Source organism: Heloderma suspectum, chromosome 2 (assembly GCF_057233095.1).
Source record: "Heloderma suspectum isolate Gila_16-S chromosome 2, 16-S_ref, whole genome shotgun sequence".
Lineage (NCBI taxonomy): Eukaryota > Metazoa > Chordata > Lepidosauria > Squamata > Helodermatidae > Heloderma > Heloderma suspectum.
In genome coordinates, this window is record NC_139459.1 from 158,352,202 (window position 1) to 158,369,215 (window position 17,014).

General features: G+C 43.2%; 1 protein-coding gene across 1 annotated transcript in view; it reads right to left on the reverse strand.

The window, feature by feature from the left end:
* Positions 1-17,014, reverse strand: part of STXBP5L (syntaxin binding protein 5L) — a 285,752-nt gene that overhangs the window by 203,099 nt on the left and 65,639 nt on the right. The window contains exons 4-6 of the mRNA XM_084835365.1: positions 16,852-16,952; positions 5,800-5,934; positions 2,952-3,015 (exon numbers count right to left, since the gene is read on the reverse strand). Of these exons, the coding sequence (XP_084691491.1) occupies positions 2,952-3,015; positions 5,800-5,934; positions 16,852-16,952 (300 nt within the window). The remainder of the gene's footprint in view (positions 1-2,951; positions 3,016-5,799; positions 5,935-16,851; positions 16,953-17,014) is intronic.

Below are 17,014 nucleotides of genomic sequence, written 5' to 3' on the forward strand. Positions count from 1 at the left end.
GTACAAATTGAACAAATATACAAACAAAATCAGCCTCCAGGAATGGTCTGGCATAAACAATCCCCCACCCCTGCAGAGTTGGGTAGCTGCTGTAAGCCAGGGATGGACAACTTGTGGCTCTTCAGATATTTTGGTCTACAGCTTCTATCATCCCTCACCATTGGATATGTTGGCTAGGACTGACTGGAGTTGTAGGCAAATCTGGAGGGCCACAAGTTGCCCATCCTTGCTGTAAGCCTAAACTTAACTAGTTCATAAACTGTCATGACAAAGGAGTTCCACCAACTTCTTCAACACCCAGATCACTCTCATCCTGTCTAGCACAAAACACCAAATGAAAGGGTTGATCTGCCACATGCATGGGGAAAGATTTAAATGATAATGGCCTAGGTTTGTAATGGAGGCCATGAAGTCCTGAGCCGCACCAGAGAAGGTGAATGCTGGCATCTCCCCGGACCAACAGCCTTGGAGACTCTAATACCACACCCAAGATCACCTCCATCTGGAAGGGAGAATGACAGGCAGTGGGGGTGATACACTAAACAGAATCCCTGTTCTGTCTCAGACACCCAACACCAGGTATATAAACTTACAATTTGAATCTGATGAACAGACATTTTATATATACTGCCATCTATGTGGATGAGGTTTTACAAAGAACAAGTATAACAGGTCCCTTACTCCAAGGAATTTACAATCTAAAATAGACACAGTGAAACAACTGAGGAAGGCATTTCTGGAACGTCCAGTGTATGTGGAAAGAGATGGAATCCTGATAGACCACAGCAACTTCCCCTTCTTTGGGCCTATGCTCGTGAATAATTGGGAAATCTGGTGGACCTTACCAGGAAAGGTAGACTCAACCCCCCATGCCACAGTGACACCAAATCAGCATTCTAATTCAGGATTAAAACCTGGCTTGTTGCTGTTTTCCCATTTACTGACCTGGCATTAAGTAGTACAGTCTTAAGACCCAATGGACTGCTGGTATAATAACCAAGGGCCTTTTTGATGTGAGAAGGACCAGAAGGAAGAATAGCCACCAACTCTGATCCTCCTTCCCAACACCTAGCCCGTCCAACTACCACTGACATATTTCGGATGGCAGCGGAGTCCAAGAGAGAGGAGAGAGCGTCTTGCCTCAGGAGTCTGGGCAGTGATTTCAAGACAGAGGCAAGATTCAAATTGAGGATTTCCCAGTTGGTAGTTTAGCCTCTTAGCCTACAGTACCTTGTATAATGGCCCCAGGCCTGTAACCAAGTCACCTGTAGCTTTAGAGGGGCCTAGAGATGCTTTGTTTTGGTTCACTATTAAGTGCAATTCTCTTGCTAATGGGCCTCTTGGCTGGTAAGAAGAGTCAAAGGTCGATATTGCCGCCTCAGCACATTCCATGCTAATGAGCTACCGTTTAACTTCTCAGGCCTAGGAAAAATGCGGATTAGAGGCAGGAATCCTAAGGGATCCTCATTATTTTTACAGGGAAAATCTCCAAACCACAATCTTATCACAGACCACATCTGCCTCCATGGACTGGACCATGAAAATCACAGATCCACCACTCATGGGCGCAGCCATGGTGCAAAAGCATGGATCTGAGGCAAGGATTCTCTTGATTTCATATGATTTTTATCGAGCAAATCCCCCAAAGCACAATGAAATTACAGAGCACTTCTGCCTCCACCGACTGAACCAGAAATGTCAGTGATCCGCCACTCATGGGTGCAATCACGGCACAAAAAAATGAATCTGAGGCAGGGATCCTAAGGGATCCTCATAATTTTTACAGGGAAGGCCCACAAACCACAATCTAATCACAGACCACATCTGCCTCCATGGACTGAACCATGAAAACCATGGATCGGCCACTTGTGGGCACAGCCACAGCGCAAAAACATGGATCTGAGGCAAAAAATCATATGGAATGAAGAGGATCCCTGCCTTGGAATCCTGTTTTTGTGCCGTGGCTGTGCCCATAAGTGGCAGATCCGTAACTTTTCTGGTTCAGCCCATGGAGGCAAATATGCTCTGTGAGATGATGGTAGTTTGGGGGATTTGTTCTGTAAAAATCATATAAAATCAAGACAATCCCTGTTTTTGCACCGTGGCTGTGCCCACGAGTGGTGGATCTGTGATTTTTCTGATTCAGTCCATGGAGGCAGATGCGCTCTGTGATTGGATGGTGGTTTTGTGGGTCTCCCCTTTAAAAATCATATGAAATTATGAGGATCCCTTTTTGATTTCATGGGTCCTCATTTTACTCTAGAAAAGCCATTCAGATTCACTGACATATTTTTACGATAATTAGCAGTAATTGACAAAAAGACATTACATACTTATTACATATAAAATATGTAATTATACCTCATCTCTCCATTATATGCACTGAATTAATATGTTTTGCTATTTCTGTGAGAGGAAAAAACGGTTTTCAGCCATTCTGAAACAAAGGGTAGATTGCTAGACTCCATTTTTTTGGCAACAATTATTTCAATATTCCCAAGGTCTATCAAGTCTTTTCAGAAGCTCAGCAGAATAATTAATGGGTCCAGAGTTAATTTGCATTATGAACTGTATTTGCAATTTCAAACCAATATTTGTAGTGGCACCTACTGTAATATTTTTATTGGTTAATTAAGCAGCTAGTTTATTAAGCACAAGAAAAAACAATTGATTGGAAATATATATCCAATTAACAACCTACAGATAAAGCACTAACACACATGGCAAAATCCACAAGTATCTCTTGTGTTTGCACATTACAACTCAATAAAATCTTCCAGTTATATAAAACTGTTTTTTGCCTTAGTAAATAGGTATATATAACAACCTATCGCATACAATATTTCAAGAATTTTTGCACAAGGTTGTTTTCATGTTTGAGTTGCCCAATTAGTTGGAGCAAAAGGACAAAGCTGCTAAAAGAAAAATACTTTCATTTTACTCTTACTCACTTTCCCTTCATCTCTTGGGCTATCGCTTAGGTGTACAACAGGCCCAGGATGAGTCTTTGTGGACCTGCAAATAAAAATGAACACTATAAAAACTGTATGAAATTGAGTTTTACTTTGGTGGCCAAGTAAGTAATATTAGAAGAAATCACATGATGGAAAGCTGTGGATACTGTTATATATCTGAACTTTGTACCTGAAGAGAATGCTTGGTGCCTTCCGGCAGCTGTGGTGTGCCCAGCTTAGCTGGGTTTCTCCAAATTGGAGTGAAGCATGGTGCACTTCAATCCCAGAGAAAGAGAAGCCCAGCTGACTCCCATGTTCTGCCACCTTCAATCCCCATTGCTCTACTGAACTCCCACTCGGTGCAGTTGCAAGCCTGCACATAGGAGAGGGGCAAGAGAGAACGTTCTCTCTGCGCAGAACTACCCACCACTCTGAGCCACAGCATCGTGTAAAAGCCAGCTGGGGTTGCTAGCCTCAGATGGGAAATTAAGAGGCAAGACTAGAGGCTTTAGATTGTAAGGCATGTCCGGCGTCATGTCCAGTGTGCTCCGCTCACACAAAGGGCCTGTTAACATAACATGTTAACCTACACACAGTGGTTGAGTGTGGGTTGTTTTGAACTATGGGTTGCATTGTCTGAACGCAGCCTGGGTGACTTATTTTTCTTAATAAGCCACCTTGAGAACCCATGGTTTGTTGCTGGGTTGTTCAGGGTAGTTAGCAAGCTACCCTGGCTGCATTCAGACAACACACTAACCACAGTTCAACAAACAACTCATGGTTCAAAACAACCCACACTCAACCACTGAGTGTGGATTAGTGTGTTGTGTGAACAGCCCTATACTCAATCACTTGGGTTCACCATTAGAAGGAACAATAATAGAACATGCATATTCTACTCATCAAAAGTTAAGACAATTTGTACTATCAGCATGACATTTGGAGGGGCTACTTTGCATGGACAGTAATAGGGAAGAATCTGGACGAAATTAAGAAATGTCCAATTGCAGGTGTTTCTTCTCCTGGTTTTATATGCTTATGTTCATGAGGATTCAAAGTTCTAACTTTAAAGTAGTAATTTAACTAAGGGCAAATTATGGGCATATACCTGTTTGCCAACGTGAAGAAATTGAGGTAAAACCGAGGTAAAAGATTAACTGTTATGTTTTGTTTCAATCACTAAAAGTCTAGGTGGCTTAACAGTAGAAGAAAAATGTATGCATTTTACTAGAGGCTTGTGCCTGAGGAGAGTTACACTGTAAATATAGTGTGCTGGTGGAGTGGCAGTTACCGTTACCACTGAGAGGTAAATGAAGCCAGGTTTCTGTCTTTGTATATGGAAAGGTAGGATTGAAATTGGTACCACCTGAGTGGAGAATCATGGAACCTTCTACAGATGCCCATTGGTCCTAAGTTTAAACAGAGGTGGTGTGACGGAATGCTGGCCACACCAAAGCTGATTGGCTGAAGGGTACTGACTGGAGCGAATATAAGGAGATGTTGAGAGGCATTTAGGGGAGTCTGTTGGGAGACATTTGCCTAAGGAAGAGTCATCAGGAGGTGTCGCTGTGAGAGGCTGTGGAGCCTGAGGAAGACATTGGCCAGGAAGAACAGCAACTGCAAGACTGGGAAGCCAAACAGATCTGAGAGCATGTGAGGCAGAAGCTGAAGAAGGTCTGCAAGTGACAAGAGGAAAGACTCCTGAAGCAGCCTTCGGAGGAAAGAGCTGAAGCCTCAGTGTTAGCTGGTAGCGGTGGTCTGTTGTTCTCTCTGTACAATAGTAATTAGGAACACAATCCTATGGGTTGCACCCTCATTAGACAGAACTCTCCAATCTCAGGGGCTTCCAAGTATCCAATGACCTGCTGGGCTGTTGCTAACAGGACAGGAGGAGGATGGAGGTGATTTTTGCCTCTCCAACCTCCATTTTACATTTTTCCTCTAGACAGGCCTTTGAGCCCATCTAGAGGAAGTGGGGGCTGGGCTGGGGCTGGGGAGGCCACAGAATTTCTTGTATCCCAACATCTCTTTTCCCCTTCTCTGCCCGCCTACCAGAATGCCCCCTTTTCCTTTCCTCCAAGGCTGTATTTGTGACTGTGAAAAGCAGCCAATGTGGTTCTTTCTGCAGAGGCTACAAGGGGGCAGAGAGAGGGACTGAATTCCAGAGTCCCCCTTCTGAAGTCATAGCAGTATCTATGGCTTAAGAGGGGAGACTCCAAAGAATCCTATGGTCCCTGGGACACTCTCCTGGTACCACAGGATTGCTCTCTAAGTTATCTTTACTTAATTAAAGATAAATACCCTGATCCAGCTAAAGGAACCCACATACTTAAGTAGCCTTCTGCATGGGCATCTCTTCTTAGATCAGAAACCATGGCTGTAAAGATCTGAGAGAGGAAAGAGACTGGGGAGACCATGGGAGACTGACTAAAAAGCACCATCCAGAGAAGACAGTGGAGAGAACGGAATCCTTCTGCCCCCACACCGCATTAATTCAACACCAGCTCTGCCACAAAGGATTGCACCTGAATACATTGTGGTGAATTGCTTTCATAGAATCATAGAATCATAGAATAGTAGGGTTGGAAGGGGCCTACAAGGCCATCGAGTCCAACCCCCTGCTCGATGCAGGAATCCAGTGGGACACATATTGTAATGCACACTCCCATCCACATTGTGGTGCAACTAGTCACATGTAAATACCCTAAAGTGCAGCTAGAGCTGGATCAGGCTGAGACTTATGACAAATATACTTTAATACATCATATAAAATAGAGAAAGCCTGGTATTCATAAAAAGAAAAGGCGGGAAGATATCAACAGTTGACGAACAACTGAAAACTTACAGTTCTATTGCCTTGTTCCACATGATAACGTATCCAGAAAGTACGAAAGACTCAATATTTACAATGTGTGTATTTCCCCTCTCTGTTCCAACGTAGAGCCATTTGCTTCGGAAAGGCAAGTAACAGAAAGTAATCCTGTATTAGGGAAAAATATAATAAAAAATACAGCTATCACCTCATATTCCCAGTTTCAGGCAGTAAAAGAGTATCTTCCTCCAAGGTTCCTTCTACCTTGAAACATGGTATTCTCCACATTACACAAAAAGCGAAAGTAGCTGTTTGGGCCAAAATAAAATGTACCTGAGGGTATATCCCCTCCAACCACTAGGTAAAACTACCCAATTTGGCCTCCACTGACTTTTTTTTTTTTTACCTAGTACACTATCTGAAATTGATTCCAGCTGTGTCAATATAAAAACTATGTATTTTCTCTCTACTTCTGTTTCCACACACCAGGGAGCCTGTGTGTTTTGCCTAAGGATGGAGCAGTTTTGATAAACAGCTGGATTTTATGGGCAGATATACAATCCTGGCTGTCCACGCATGGGGCCCACCACCGCTTTTTTGTGTGCGGCCAGCCCACCAATTCTGTTGCACACGCAGCAATTTAGTGCTTCTGGGGCAAGCCCCAAAATGAGTGGAAATGCAATCTCTGCCAAGCTGCCCCATTCCTCAAACAAGTGCTTTCACTCATTTTGGGTTGCCCCCAGAAGTGCTAAATTGCTGTTGCACAAGTGGTAGGAGCCACTCGTGCAACAGGATCATGACTGGTCACCACTGAGTACTAATTTAAATGTTCACATTTTCTGTTGGGCAACATGGCTACCTTCACTTTTTCTGTGTCCCATATGAAGCACTCTGACATTCTTTTCTGCCAAATGCCGTCCCCAGTTCCTTATTAATTTATTCCCAGAGAACCGACCTTCTCCCCCTTCCACGCTGCCTCGCAGGTAGCATGGAACACAGCCCCGTCCTCCACGCTCACAAGAGCAGTGCGAAGCAGCCAAAATGGGGTGTTCCAGGGGGGATTCCAGGGCGGGGAAGGCAGAAATGCCAGTATGACACATCCTATGTGTTGTCTGGCAGCCTCCTCCCCCGCTCCGTTGTCCCATGGCTAGACAGCCAAAATCAGCTGTCTAACTGCAAATGCAGGGCAGGAGAAGCGAGGAGGGAATGATCCCCTCCGTGCTTTTCCTGCCCTGTACTGGATAGGCAGCTGCCTATCACCACAGGATTGCACCCTTAATTCAGGTATGGAAGAACTAACAACATGTATGTGGTATTTAAACTGTTCTTTATTGTTGAATCAAATGTTCATAGAGAAAATACAAACTAAGATTGTGCAATACCTTGAAATACATAATACACCAGAGGTCTCGAAAGCAACGCTGTGGGATTGTCTAAAGGCTGTTTGTTACAAGAGGAGTTTGCATAAGCAAAACTAGTTATTGGCGGAAGGAAAGACTAAAAAAGGAAAAGCTTCTATCAACAGAAGTTAGTAACCTGGAAATAGAACATAAGAAACCCCAGTAGAAAACTTTAGAGACAATTGCTACAAAAACAGAATGAGTTTAACACCCTTGAAGTAAACAAAATAGTAGACTCTACAGAATACTTCAATAAAAGATATTGTGAATTTGATAATAAAACCCCAAATTATGGACTTTTAAAATTAAGGAAAAAATCTAATCTATAAAAAATAACGAAGGGCATTTCCTGTATAATGTCAAGGAAATTTTCCAGGAATTTGAGGACTTTTAAGCAAAACAAAAAAGTCATTGAACTCTCAGAATATGGAAAGGGTAAATGACTATCTAGAAAAAGCACAATTGGAAAAATTGAGTGAGGAGCATAAAACTTTTAATAAACAAAAGTAAGAATAGAAGAAATTCAGTCTACAGTCGAGAAACTGAAAGCTTATAAAGCACCAAGTCTAGACAGTAGTCCTGGGGAATTTTACAGAAACAAAATGAATGAAATCTCTCCGCAATTAGAAATTTTGTATAATGATATCTTAATAGGGGGAGATATCCACCCCATCTTCCTGGTGGAGTGGATTTGAAAATTGTAGTGGTTCCTATTCATATCCATCAATGGCACTAACCAACCAAGATTATAAAATTGTTGTGACAATCCTAGCTGATAGATACACTCAAATCAAACTGTGTTTATATAGAGTTGAAATATAGCTGACCCTATCTGTAAAGTACTCTGTATAATACAGGAAACAGGAAGCCACCAAACGTATAGTTTAAATGGAAAACGTTACCCTGCAAACCAAATACAGTAAATTAACTATTAAGGGCGCAATCCTAACTAGGTAGGCAGCCGCCTCCAACCTCGGAGGCGCCTGCCTATCCAAAGCAAGGCAGGAGAGGCACGGGGGGATTGTTCCCTCCACGCCTCTCCTGCCTTGCTATTTTTCACTAGACAGCCGTTTTTGGCGGTCTAGCGGTGGGGGGGGGGAACTATGAGAGGAAGCTGCCGTAAGACACATTGGATGCGTCATATGCGCAGCTCTGCTCTCCCTGCCCTGGAACGCCCCCCAGCCCCGCCCCTTTTCAGTAGCTCCGCACTCCTCTTGTGAGCACGGAGGATGGGGTTTCTCCGTGGGGCAGTCAGTTTTATGGGAACCAACCTCAGAGCGCAGGCTCCGAGGTTGGTTCCCAGAAATGAGCATATCCTATGGCCCGCTAGACAGTGTCTAGTGGCCACAGGATTGCTCTCTCCAATGCCTAAATTAAATTGATCATGGTTGGGTCAAGTGGCAGGTATAAAAATGGTTTTACTGCCAAAATGTTTATACCTCTTCCAGGTTCTACCCAATCCACTTCCAGATGATAAAATAAAAGTATGGTAAAGTAGTTTAAATCAATTTGCTTTTAATGGAAATAAACCTATACTATTTAAAACTAGGGGCCGCGGTGGCTTAGTGGTTAAGACGCTGAATTGCAGACCGGAAGGTCAGCAGGACAGCAGTTCGAGACCCGAGTGCTGCGTGACGGAGTGAGCTCCCGTCTTCAGTCCCAGCTTCTGCCAACCTCGCAGTTCGAAAGCAAGAAATTGCAAGTAGATAAATAGGTACCGCCTCGGCGGGAAAGGTAACAGCGTTCTGTGCACCTCGGTGTTCAGTCATGCCAACCACATGACCACGGGAGTGTCTTCGGACAGCGCTGGCTCTTCGGCTTAGAAATGGAGATGAGCACCACATCCTAGAGTCGGACACAACTGGTTGGGGACACCTTTACCTTTTATTTAAAACTACCCAGTATCAATGGGGGTATTGGTTTGCCAAATTGAAGCTTATATTATGAAGCCTACCATATCAAACAATAATAAGAATGTACATTCTTGTGTATTTATGAAAAGGGAAGAAAGAGGTAAGGTAAAAATTTAAAGTCTTCTGTTCCTAATTAAAAATAATACAACTAGATAAGTGTGTACAAAATCCTTTCTTAAATCTAACTTCAAGAGTTTGGAAAGAATGGAGTAAGAGACTGATTCCTTCAATGTCTCCACTTGCCCCCGGCCTTGCGCATCCATTATTTGCTAATCCAGATAAGGAGTTGCAATTTAAGGGTTGGGAATCCTGTAAGCTCTACAGGGTATATATATTAGTACACATGTGAAAATAGCCCGCAACCGGCTGAACAACTGAGCAACGTAAATTATTCATGGTATCAACTACATCAAATCCTGCAGTTTGCCTTCAACAATACAATAAAAGCCCAGGCTATTAGACTATTGACACAAATAAAGCAGTTAATAGTGAAAGCGGAAAGTGAAACAAAGAATTTAACAACATCGATATATAAACTGTTGATTGCAGAAGTTATGGGGTCTATTGATGGAATCAAAGCAAAAACATTGATGATGCTGTATGGAACTCTATCTGGACAAAAAAGCCTCTGCCATCGATCTCAGCTAAAATTCATGAAAACTCGATCAAAATTATTTATAGACAGCATTTAACACCCTTACTGCTGAGTAGGATCTACAGATCTGTAAGCCCTGTGAGTTGATGAAATTGTTCATATATTGGCACATATGTGAACTTACAGTGGACATACAATCTGATACAAAAATTCTAGCAACTCACTTTTAATGAGTGTAAGAAGATAATAAAAGTTCAGATACAGCTAGACCTTAAGCTGGCTTTGCTTTCCCTTTTTTGGGGGAAAACAAATAGATTCCTTTCAAAGAAGCAGTTGTTGCTTGACAGGTGATACCAACTTCATTGGAAAAGTGACAAACCCGTATGTAACCCTAGATCTATAGTATTAATCCATTTTTATTGTTTTAATCCATTTTAACTGTGTAAGCCACCTTGAGTGCCATTTCTGGTAGAAAGGTGGGGCACACATCCAAATAATAATAATAACAACAACAACAACAACAACAACAATAGAACATTTGTTCTATGATTCTATTGTGAGAAAGCCGGTGGCTTCCAGTTGGAGCCAATGTCGCCCTGGCAGCATTCTGCGGAGCCTCCGTGGGATGCTATCTCAAACAGCTTTTAAAAGGTTGAAAAACCTTTTCATCTTCCCCTGGAATTAAAAGGGGGGGGGGCAAGAGCAGCATCTGGATGAAGTCTTGGAAGAGTAGCCCTTTTTGTGAAGCAGCAGATGGGCTGGGCTCCGAGGTTAGTCTGTCAGAGGTTAATCACCGCTCAAATTTGTTTTGAAACTCTTATCTAATTAGGAGAATTCAGGGCTGATGTGCTCCAATGTAGTTTATGGACTAAGAAATACCAACAATCTGTTTGAAGAGAAGGATGTCTACATCAAGGAGGAAAAAAGGAGCAGGATCTCCGTAGGCACCCCCTATACCTCCCATGGCAAAGGCTCTGAGAAGCGAAAATACAGAGGAGTTACTTGCTCTGATAAATACTTTGTCCTTGCAATTTGCTGAACAGGCCAAGAGGCTGGATACTATTCAAAATTCCATCATCACCCTGCAAGGGGCTATGGACTTAATTAACACTTCTTGGCAAAAAATGGAGGCGAAGGTGAACGAGCTGCAAGATAGGATTGCAGCAAACGAGACTACATCACAAGCTTTTAACAACAATTGTTTGGCCACAATCTCCCAACTTGAGGCTTTCACGCGCAGGGCAAATGTACGTATTATTGGTATTAAAGATCTACCTACTGATGTAAATTTGTCTACTTTTGTAGATAAGGTTCTGCATGAGATACTCCCTGTGTCATCTGATTATTTACTTGATATTGAGCAGGCATTCCGTATGCCAAATGCCAAAGGGACTGGTTACACAATTACAGTCCAATTTGTAAGAACTGCCACAAAAAATTATATCCTGCATTTGGCAAGAAGGGGCAGAAATCTTTTTTGGGGATCAAAACAAAATAAAGTTATGTTACTTCCAGATTATACCAAAGAGGTTGCTGATAAAAGAAGGCAATATACCAAGGTGAAAAGCCTGGCAAAACAAATGAACTTACAATATCATTTAAAATATCCTGCTACATTTTGCATTTTTTCTGAAGGTCAGATGAAGAAGTTTCTAAATCACAAAATGGCGGAGGCGTGGCGAATCAGAAAAATGCGTGAGACTTCTGTTCCAGCCCCATGAACTGGAATTTATAAACATGTTTTGTCAACTGGCTATGTTTAGTCTGTAAGATCCTGGTTTGGCCAGAGATAATTGCTCATATATATACGTCTTTTTTCTCTCATCGTTTTTTCTTTTAAATCCTTTCTCTTTAAAATGGATATGATATACTGTAGTTAAATCTACTGTCTGAGGGTGTATAGAAATGTGCACGCTCATTTATATATCTAGTACAAATATATTAATGATTGTTGTAAGGTTGATTTTAAGCTTTATTATTATATAACAGTATAAAATTTATTAGTGACTTGTTATTATTACTTATCCTTTCTAATTCCCTTCCTTTTTATTATTATTACTATCATTATTATGAGACTTTGGTTAGTAATATTTTTGGCTGGTTAAATTGTTAAGCTCTACTATTATATGTTAACTGAAGGGCAATATATGGTTATTGGAAATGAATTGTGGGCCTGCTTCCTTGCTATAAGACTGATGATATGATATTGAAATGTAAGGTTGATTATCTATGCTGTACTGAATTGTAATATTGCCAACGTTATAGGTATAACTTTTAAGTAGAATGGTAGTTTGTGTGTAATGGAGTTTAAATTTAATCCTTTTAAGTAACTTTTTATATTTTTTCATTTTCTTTCTTGCTTTCTTCTTCCTTCTCCTTCTTCTGTTTTCCATTTTCTTTTTTCTCTTTTTTGTTATTGCTGTGTCCTCCTAAGAATACTGTATTGTTGGGAAACTGTAGATAATGATTAGGTTGTTGGTACTGTTTATTTCATTTATAAAGATAAAAAATAAAATAAAAAGTATTAAAAAAACAACAACAGATGGTGAGGAAGCCACTTGCAGGATCACATTTGCCAGCGTCTCTGCCCTGCCTCGGGGGAGGTAGACATAAGCCTCTATTGAGTCCAGATGTACTCCGATAAATTGGAGGCAATGACAGGGCCACATATGTGACTTATCCTTGTTCACCTGCAAGCCAAGGTTCCAAAGTAGGATGAGGGTGGTGTGCAGAGTGTCTTGCAGTTCCTGATGGGAGGGGATGACTATGAGCCAGTCCTCTATGCAGAGGAATCTGCAACTCCATCGAGCCTGAGAAGGGCCGCTATTACATAAACACTCTGAGAGCAGTGAAGAGTCCAAAGGGGAACATTCAAAACTGAAAGATGATGTATTTGAGGGCAAATTGAAGAAATTTCTGGTACTCAGGGTGGATAGCGATGTGGAAGTACATGTCATACAGACTGATAGTGACAAACCAGTCACTTCAATGGAATAATGGTAGGATTGAGGACAAGGTAGACATGTGAAATGTTTGTGGTCGAATGAAACGGTTCAGCCTGAGTAGGTCCAAGATGGACTTGCTTGGGCACTGTTAAATAACAGAAACTCTGATAAAGAGAAATGCCCTCTATGGGAACACAAATTGATTAGATGACCCGCATAGAGACAAAGTAGACACAGGGAATGTCCATCTGTTGGAGGGATTCTAAGCACAAAGCAGACTACTTCACCCAAGCTTTAGGGGTTATAAACCCCCTCTGGCACTCTGAGGAAACACCCAATAGAAATCAAAACGCAAACACTACTGGTCTGAAATATTTTCAGAAAGAAAGGAAAGAAATAAAAAAAAAGCGGTGCACAGCATCCTGCTCCTGCACACGTATGCTACATTTTAAATTGCTCACTCCACCCAAACCCTTGCTTTAAAGGACATCAGTGGCAACCCAATTCTGACACATAGGTCTGCCATCATCATGTCTAATTTGCCTTTCAATTGCATGCACTGAAATGAGTAATAGGGATTATCATCCCTTGTTTAACACTGAGCTTCAAGCTCATTATCACTTTGAGTTTAGTTCATGCTAAAGCCATTCAGGTTAGTGGCCTTCCATATGCAAGTACAGATGTTGAGTTCCATTTTCAAAACTAAATGAAACTAGTTATTGTGATGCAATAATGGAGATTTGTGTAATGAAACCATAGTGGGATACACTACTTGTAATTTTGGACGCCAGAACAGTCAGTGGCAGTGCCACCCAAAGTTGAGAACTAACTGCTAATTGGCTTTAAAAACATAACCAGATGAAATCTAAACTAAATCTAAAACTAAATTTAAAACAAAAATTAAACTGTCGCCAACAAGGCCTTTTTAGTCAGATTCTGACCACTCAAAGCAGACAGGGTAGACATCACTAGCCCATGATGGGAGTTTTGCGAACAACCCACCCTGAGTGGTTAGCGTACCCCCCAGATGATCGGATGGAGTGGGGGAATCCAACTCCCTGCCATGAGTCCGAGCCCATCCAATTTTCTGAACAGGGTGCTTAAAAAAAATTGCAGCCCTGTTTGTGCATAAAATGGGGCTGGGAAGAGAATTTTTAAAACGGGCTCCAATAATGATCAAGATCGCAACTGAAGCTGGGAAGGGGAGGTCAGTAGGGGCAAAGGGGGTGCCTGTGGCAGCCCCTCCATGGTGCCATTTGGGCACCATTGGAAGGGGCTGTCACAGGCAAGGGGAAAGGGCACGGGCAGCAGCTTGGCCGTGATCACAAATGTTGATCACGGCCCTACTCGGCAAGAGCAGCAGGGGTTTCTCCCACTCTTCCCGAGTGGCTTGCTGCTCACTGCCCTTTACCCGCGATGGGTTGGCATGTCTGAGTTCGCATGACATGCCAAACTCTCGTGGGTAAAACACCTACTGCAGATCGTTGGTTCTCAAGGTGGGTGGTTTGGGAACACCAACCCACCCTGATAAGAACGATCTGAGTTTGCACGACATGCTAACCCTTCATGGGCAATCACCCATGGTGGATTAGTGTGTCATGTGAACCCAGTCAATAGTTGACCACAATGGGTTGTTGTCTGAAACAATGGTGGGTTAGCATGCTGTACAAACCTGGACTGGTTTTATCAGGGTGGATTCTTTTTCCCAAACAACCCACCCTGAGAACCTATAGTCTGTTGTAGTGGTTGTTTTACCCACAATGGGTTGGCGTGTCCTCCAAACCCAGACATACCAACCCATCATGGGTAAAGGGCATCGGACAGCGAGCTGCTCAGCAAGAGTGGCAGAAACCCCTGCCGCTCGTCCCAAGCACATCCATGATTGCTTTTCACAGTCACAGCCAAGCTGCTTCCAGTGACCCTTTCCCTTTGCCATAGTGCCCAAATGGCACTAAAGATGTGCTGCCTCTGGACTCCTGCAAAAAACCCCGTTCCCACTCTGATCCCAATTGAGGCTGAAGCCCTTTTAAAATTTTGTGCAAAAATTGGGCAGGAATTTTTTCGGATTTTCCCAGCTCTGTTTTATGTGCACAAATCCACCCCCTTTAATTGGTTATTTGCAGTTGCACACTTGCTATGGCTATCCAAAATATAGGGGCTTGCCTTGGCTGCTCCCTTGTATGTTGCAGCTGTCAGGAGCGCCCTAGCGGCCTCTTTCAGTACACTCCAATAGCCAACTCAAGACACAGACGAAAGGATTCTTTTCAAGGCTTTAATCCTTTTACAACTTAATGACTCTTTCAGATGCTAATCACCAGCAACTAAGCAATGAACAGCAGAGTAGCCTATGCTCCGGGTAGGCAGTTGGTCCCCATTTGAAGGAGAATCACTTGAAGACCCTGAACTTATGGGCTAGGGAGAGATCCTCCCTCTTTCCCTTGGGTCCATGGGACGTGGCCGTTGCTTGCGCGCCAAATGGGCGCTACGCCTCCTTTCCACACCCTCCATCGCTCGTCGCTCCCTGCGTCTGCGTCAAGTGTCTAGCAAGCCCCCCTCCCACACTTTCTCACTGCCAGGGTCACTATCTATCTCAGGAATGCTGGCAGGAGGAATCTCTGCCAGCTGCTGTGCCTGTGAGGGATGAGCTGGCTCCTCTCCCATGGATTGCTGATCCTCCTCAGAATCAGAACTGCTCTGGGGTTCTATCGGCTCAGTTTCCACCCTGACAGCAGTTGTTAAACATACAAGGTAACAGTCAAGGCTACAGTAGCAAGGCTGTTTTGACAGCCTTGCACAGCTGAGAGGAGGGGAAATGAGGTGTAGATCACCCCCTTAGCAAGGGTATCCCCAGGGTTCATTGCATTGCCCTGAAGGTGCCCAGCTTGGAGTTGCCTAGCTAAGGTACCTAGCTTAGAATCCCCATTTGCCCGAGTCCCTAGCAACAGGTTTTCAGGGTGCCTGACATGTGTCTCTCCTAAACACACTAAGTGTTTCTAGATTGACAGCTATCAAATTAGAAGCAGTTACTGCATCTGGAAGAGAAAAATGGGGTGGTGTGCACTTTTATATGAAAATGGAGTGCTGCCAACTTGGGGAGGGGTGCAGTAGAAGGAGGAGATCCCCAAGGGTCAGGTGATACTTTAAATCTCAGGGAGTCATTTGGCTAACTGGGTGATCTTGAGCATTTTGAGAGGTGGGGAAAGTCCTCAAGATGATCCAGTTAGCTGGGTGGCGCCTGGGATTTAAACTCTTGCCCCAACCCTTGGGGATGCCCCCCCTTCTAGTCCATCCCACCCCGAGTCAGCACTAGCCCCTTTCCACATATAAAAGTGCATTCCACTCCTTTTTTTGCTCATTTTCTATTAGCTGCGTCTGAGTTTGATAGCTGTCAAAAGAGCTGTCAAAGCCTGCTGTGGCTAGTGGAAATGGGAGGGAAAAGCAGGGAAATGTGTCGATCCACTTGAAAAAGACTAGAAACAGTTAGTGCATTAAGGAGAGAAAAAGGAGGTGGGCACTCCGAAAACCTGTTGCTGGGGGCTTGGGCAAGTGGGGATTCTTATCAGGCTCCCCCAAGATTCATGGCAATGCATTGAACCTTGGGGACACCCTTGCTAAGGGGGTAATCTACACCCTATTTCCCCACCTGTCAAGGTGCAAGGCTGTCAAAAGAGTCTTGCTACAGTGTAGCCTTGACTGTTACCTTGTATGTTTGGCAACTGCAACATACAAGGGAGGAACCAAGGCAAGCCCCTATATTTTGGATTGCGGTCAGAGTGGGGATGGGGTCTTGGCAGCAAACAAAATGGGTTCTGCCACCAAGTCCCCTAGGATGCTGGATGGAGGCAGATGGAGGGCCATGATGGGGGAAACAACCAATGCACTGTGGGTTGTTCACAAAATCCCTCCACAGTGCATTCGCTAGTCACCCACGATGGGTTGGCATGTCATGCAAATGCACCCATTGTCTAATTTGGCAATTAGAACTACTTCAAAACCCAGATACACTAGTACAAGCTACATGATGAGGGTTAGCACCCTCCTGCCTAACCTCCCCTACAATGATTTTTAAAAATAGTGTCAGGAGAGGGAACAATGCTCACTTTTTGCTTCAGTTCTGTTCAGGAACTGCTTAAGATTATTTGCACAAACATAATTAAATAGATCCCAGCATATAACAGGAGACACAACAACAACACCTGTATAATTAAATATGAAGAGTTGTCATGCCTTACCGTTCTCGGTTAAATTTCAGAGAATGAAGAATTGCTGGCCGTTTCTGTCTAAGATTCCACAAATGGAGCATGTCATCTGAACTTGCACTGACCAAACCACCCTATCACAGTGACAGAAAACAAGCATGCCAAGTGTTACTACAACCTCACAGACTTTGGGCAT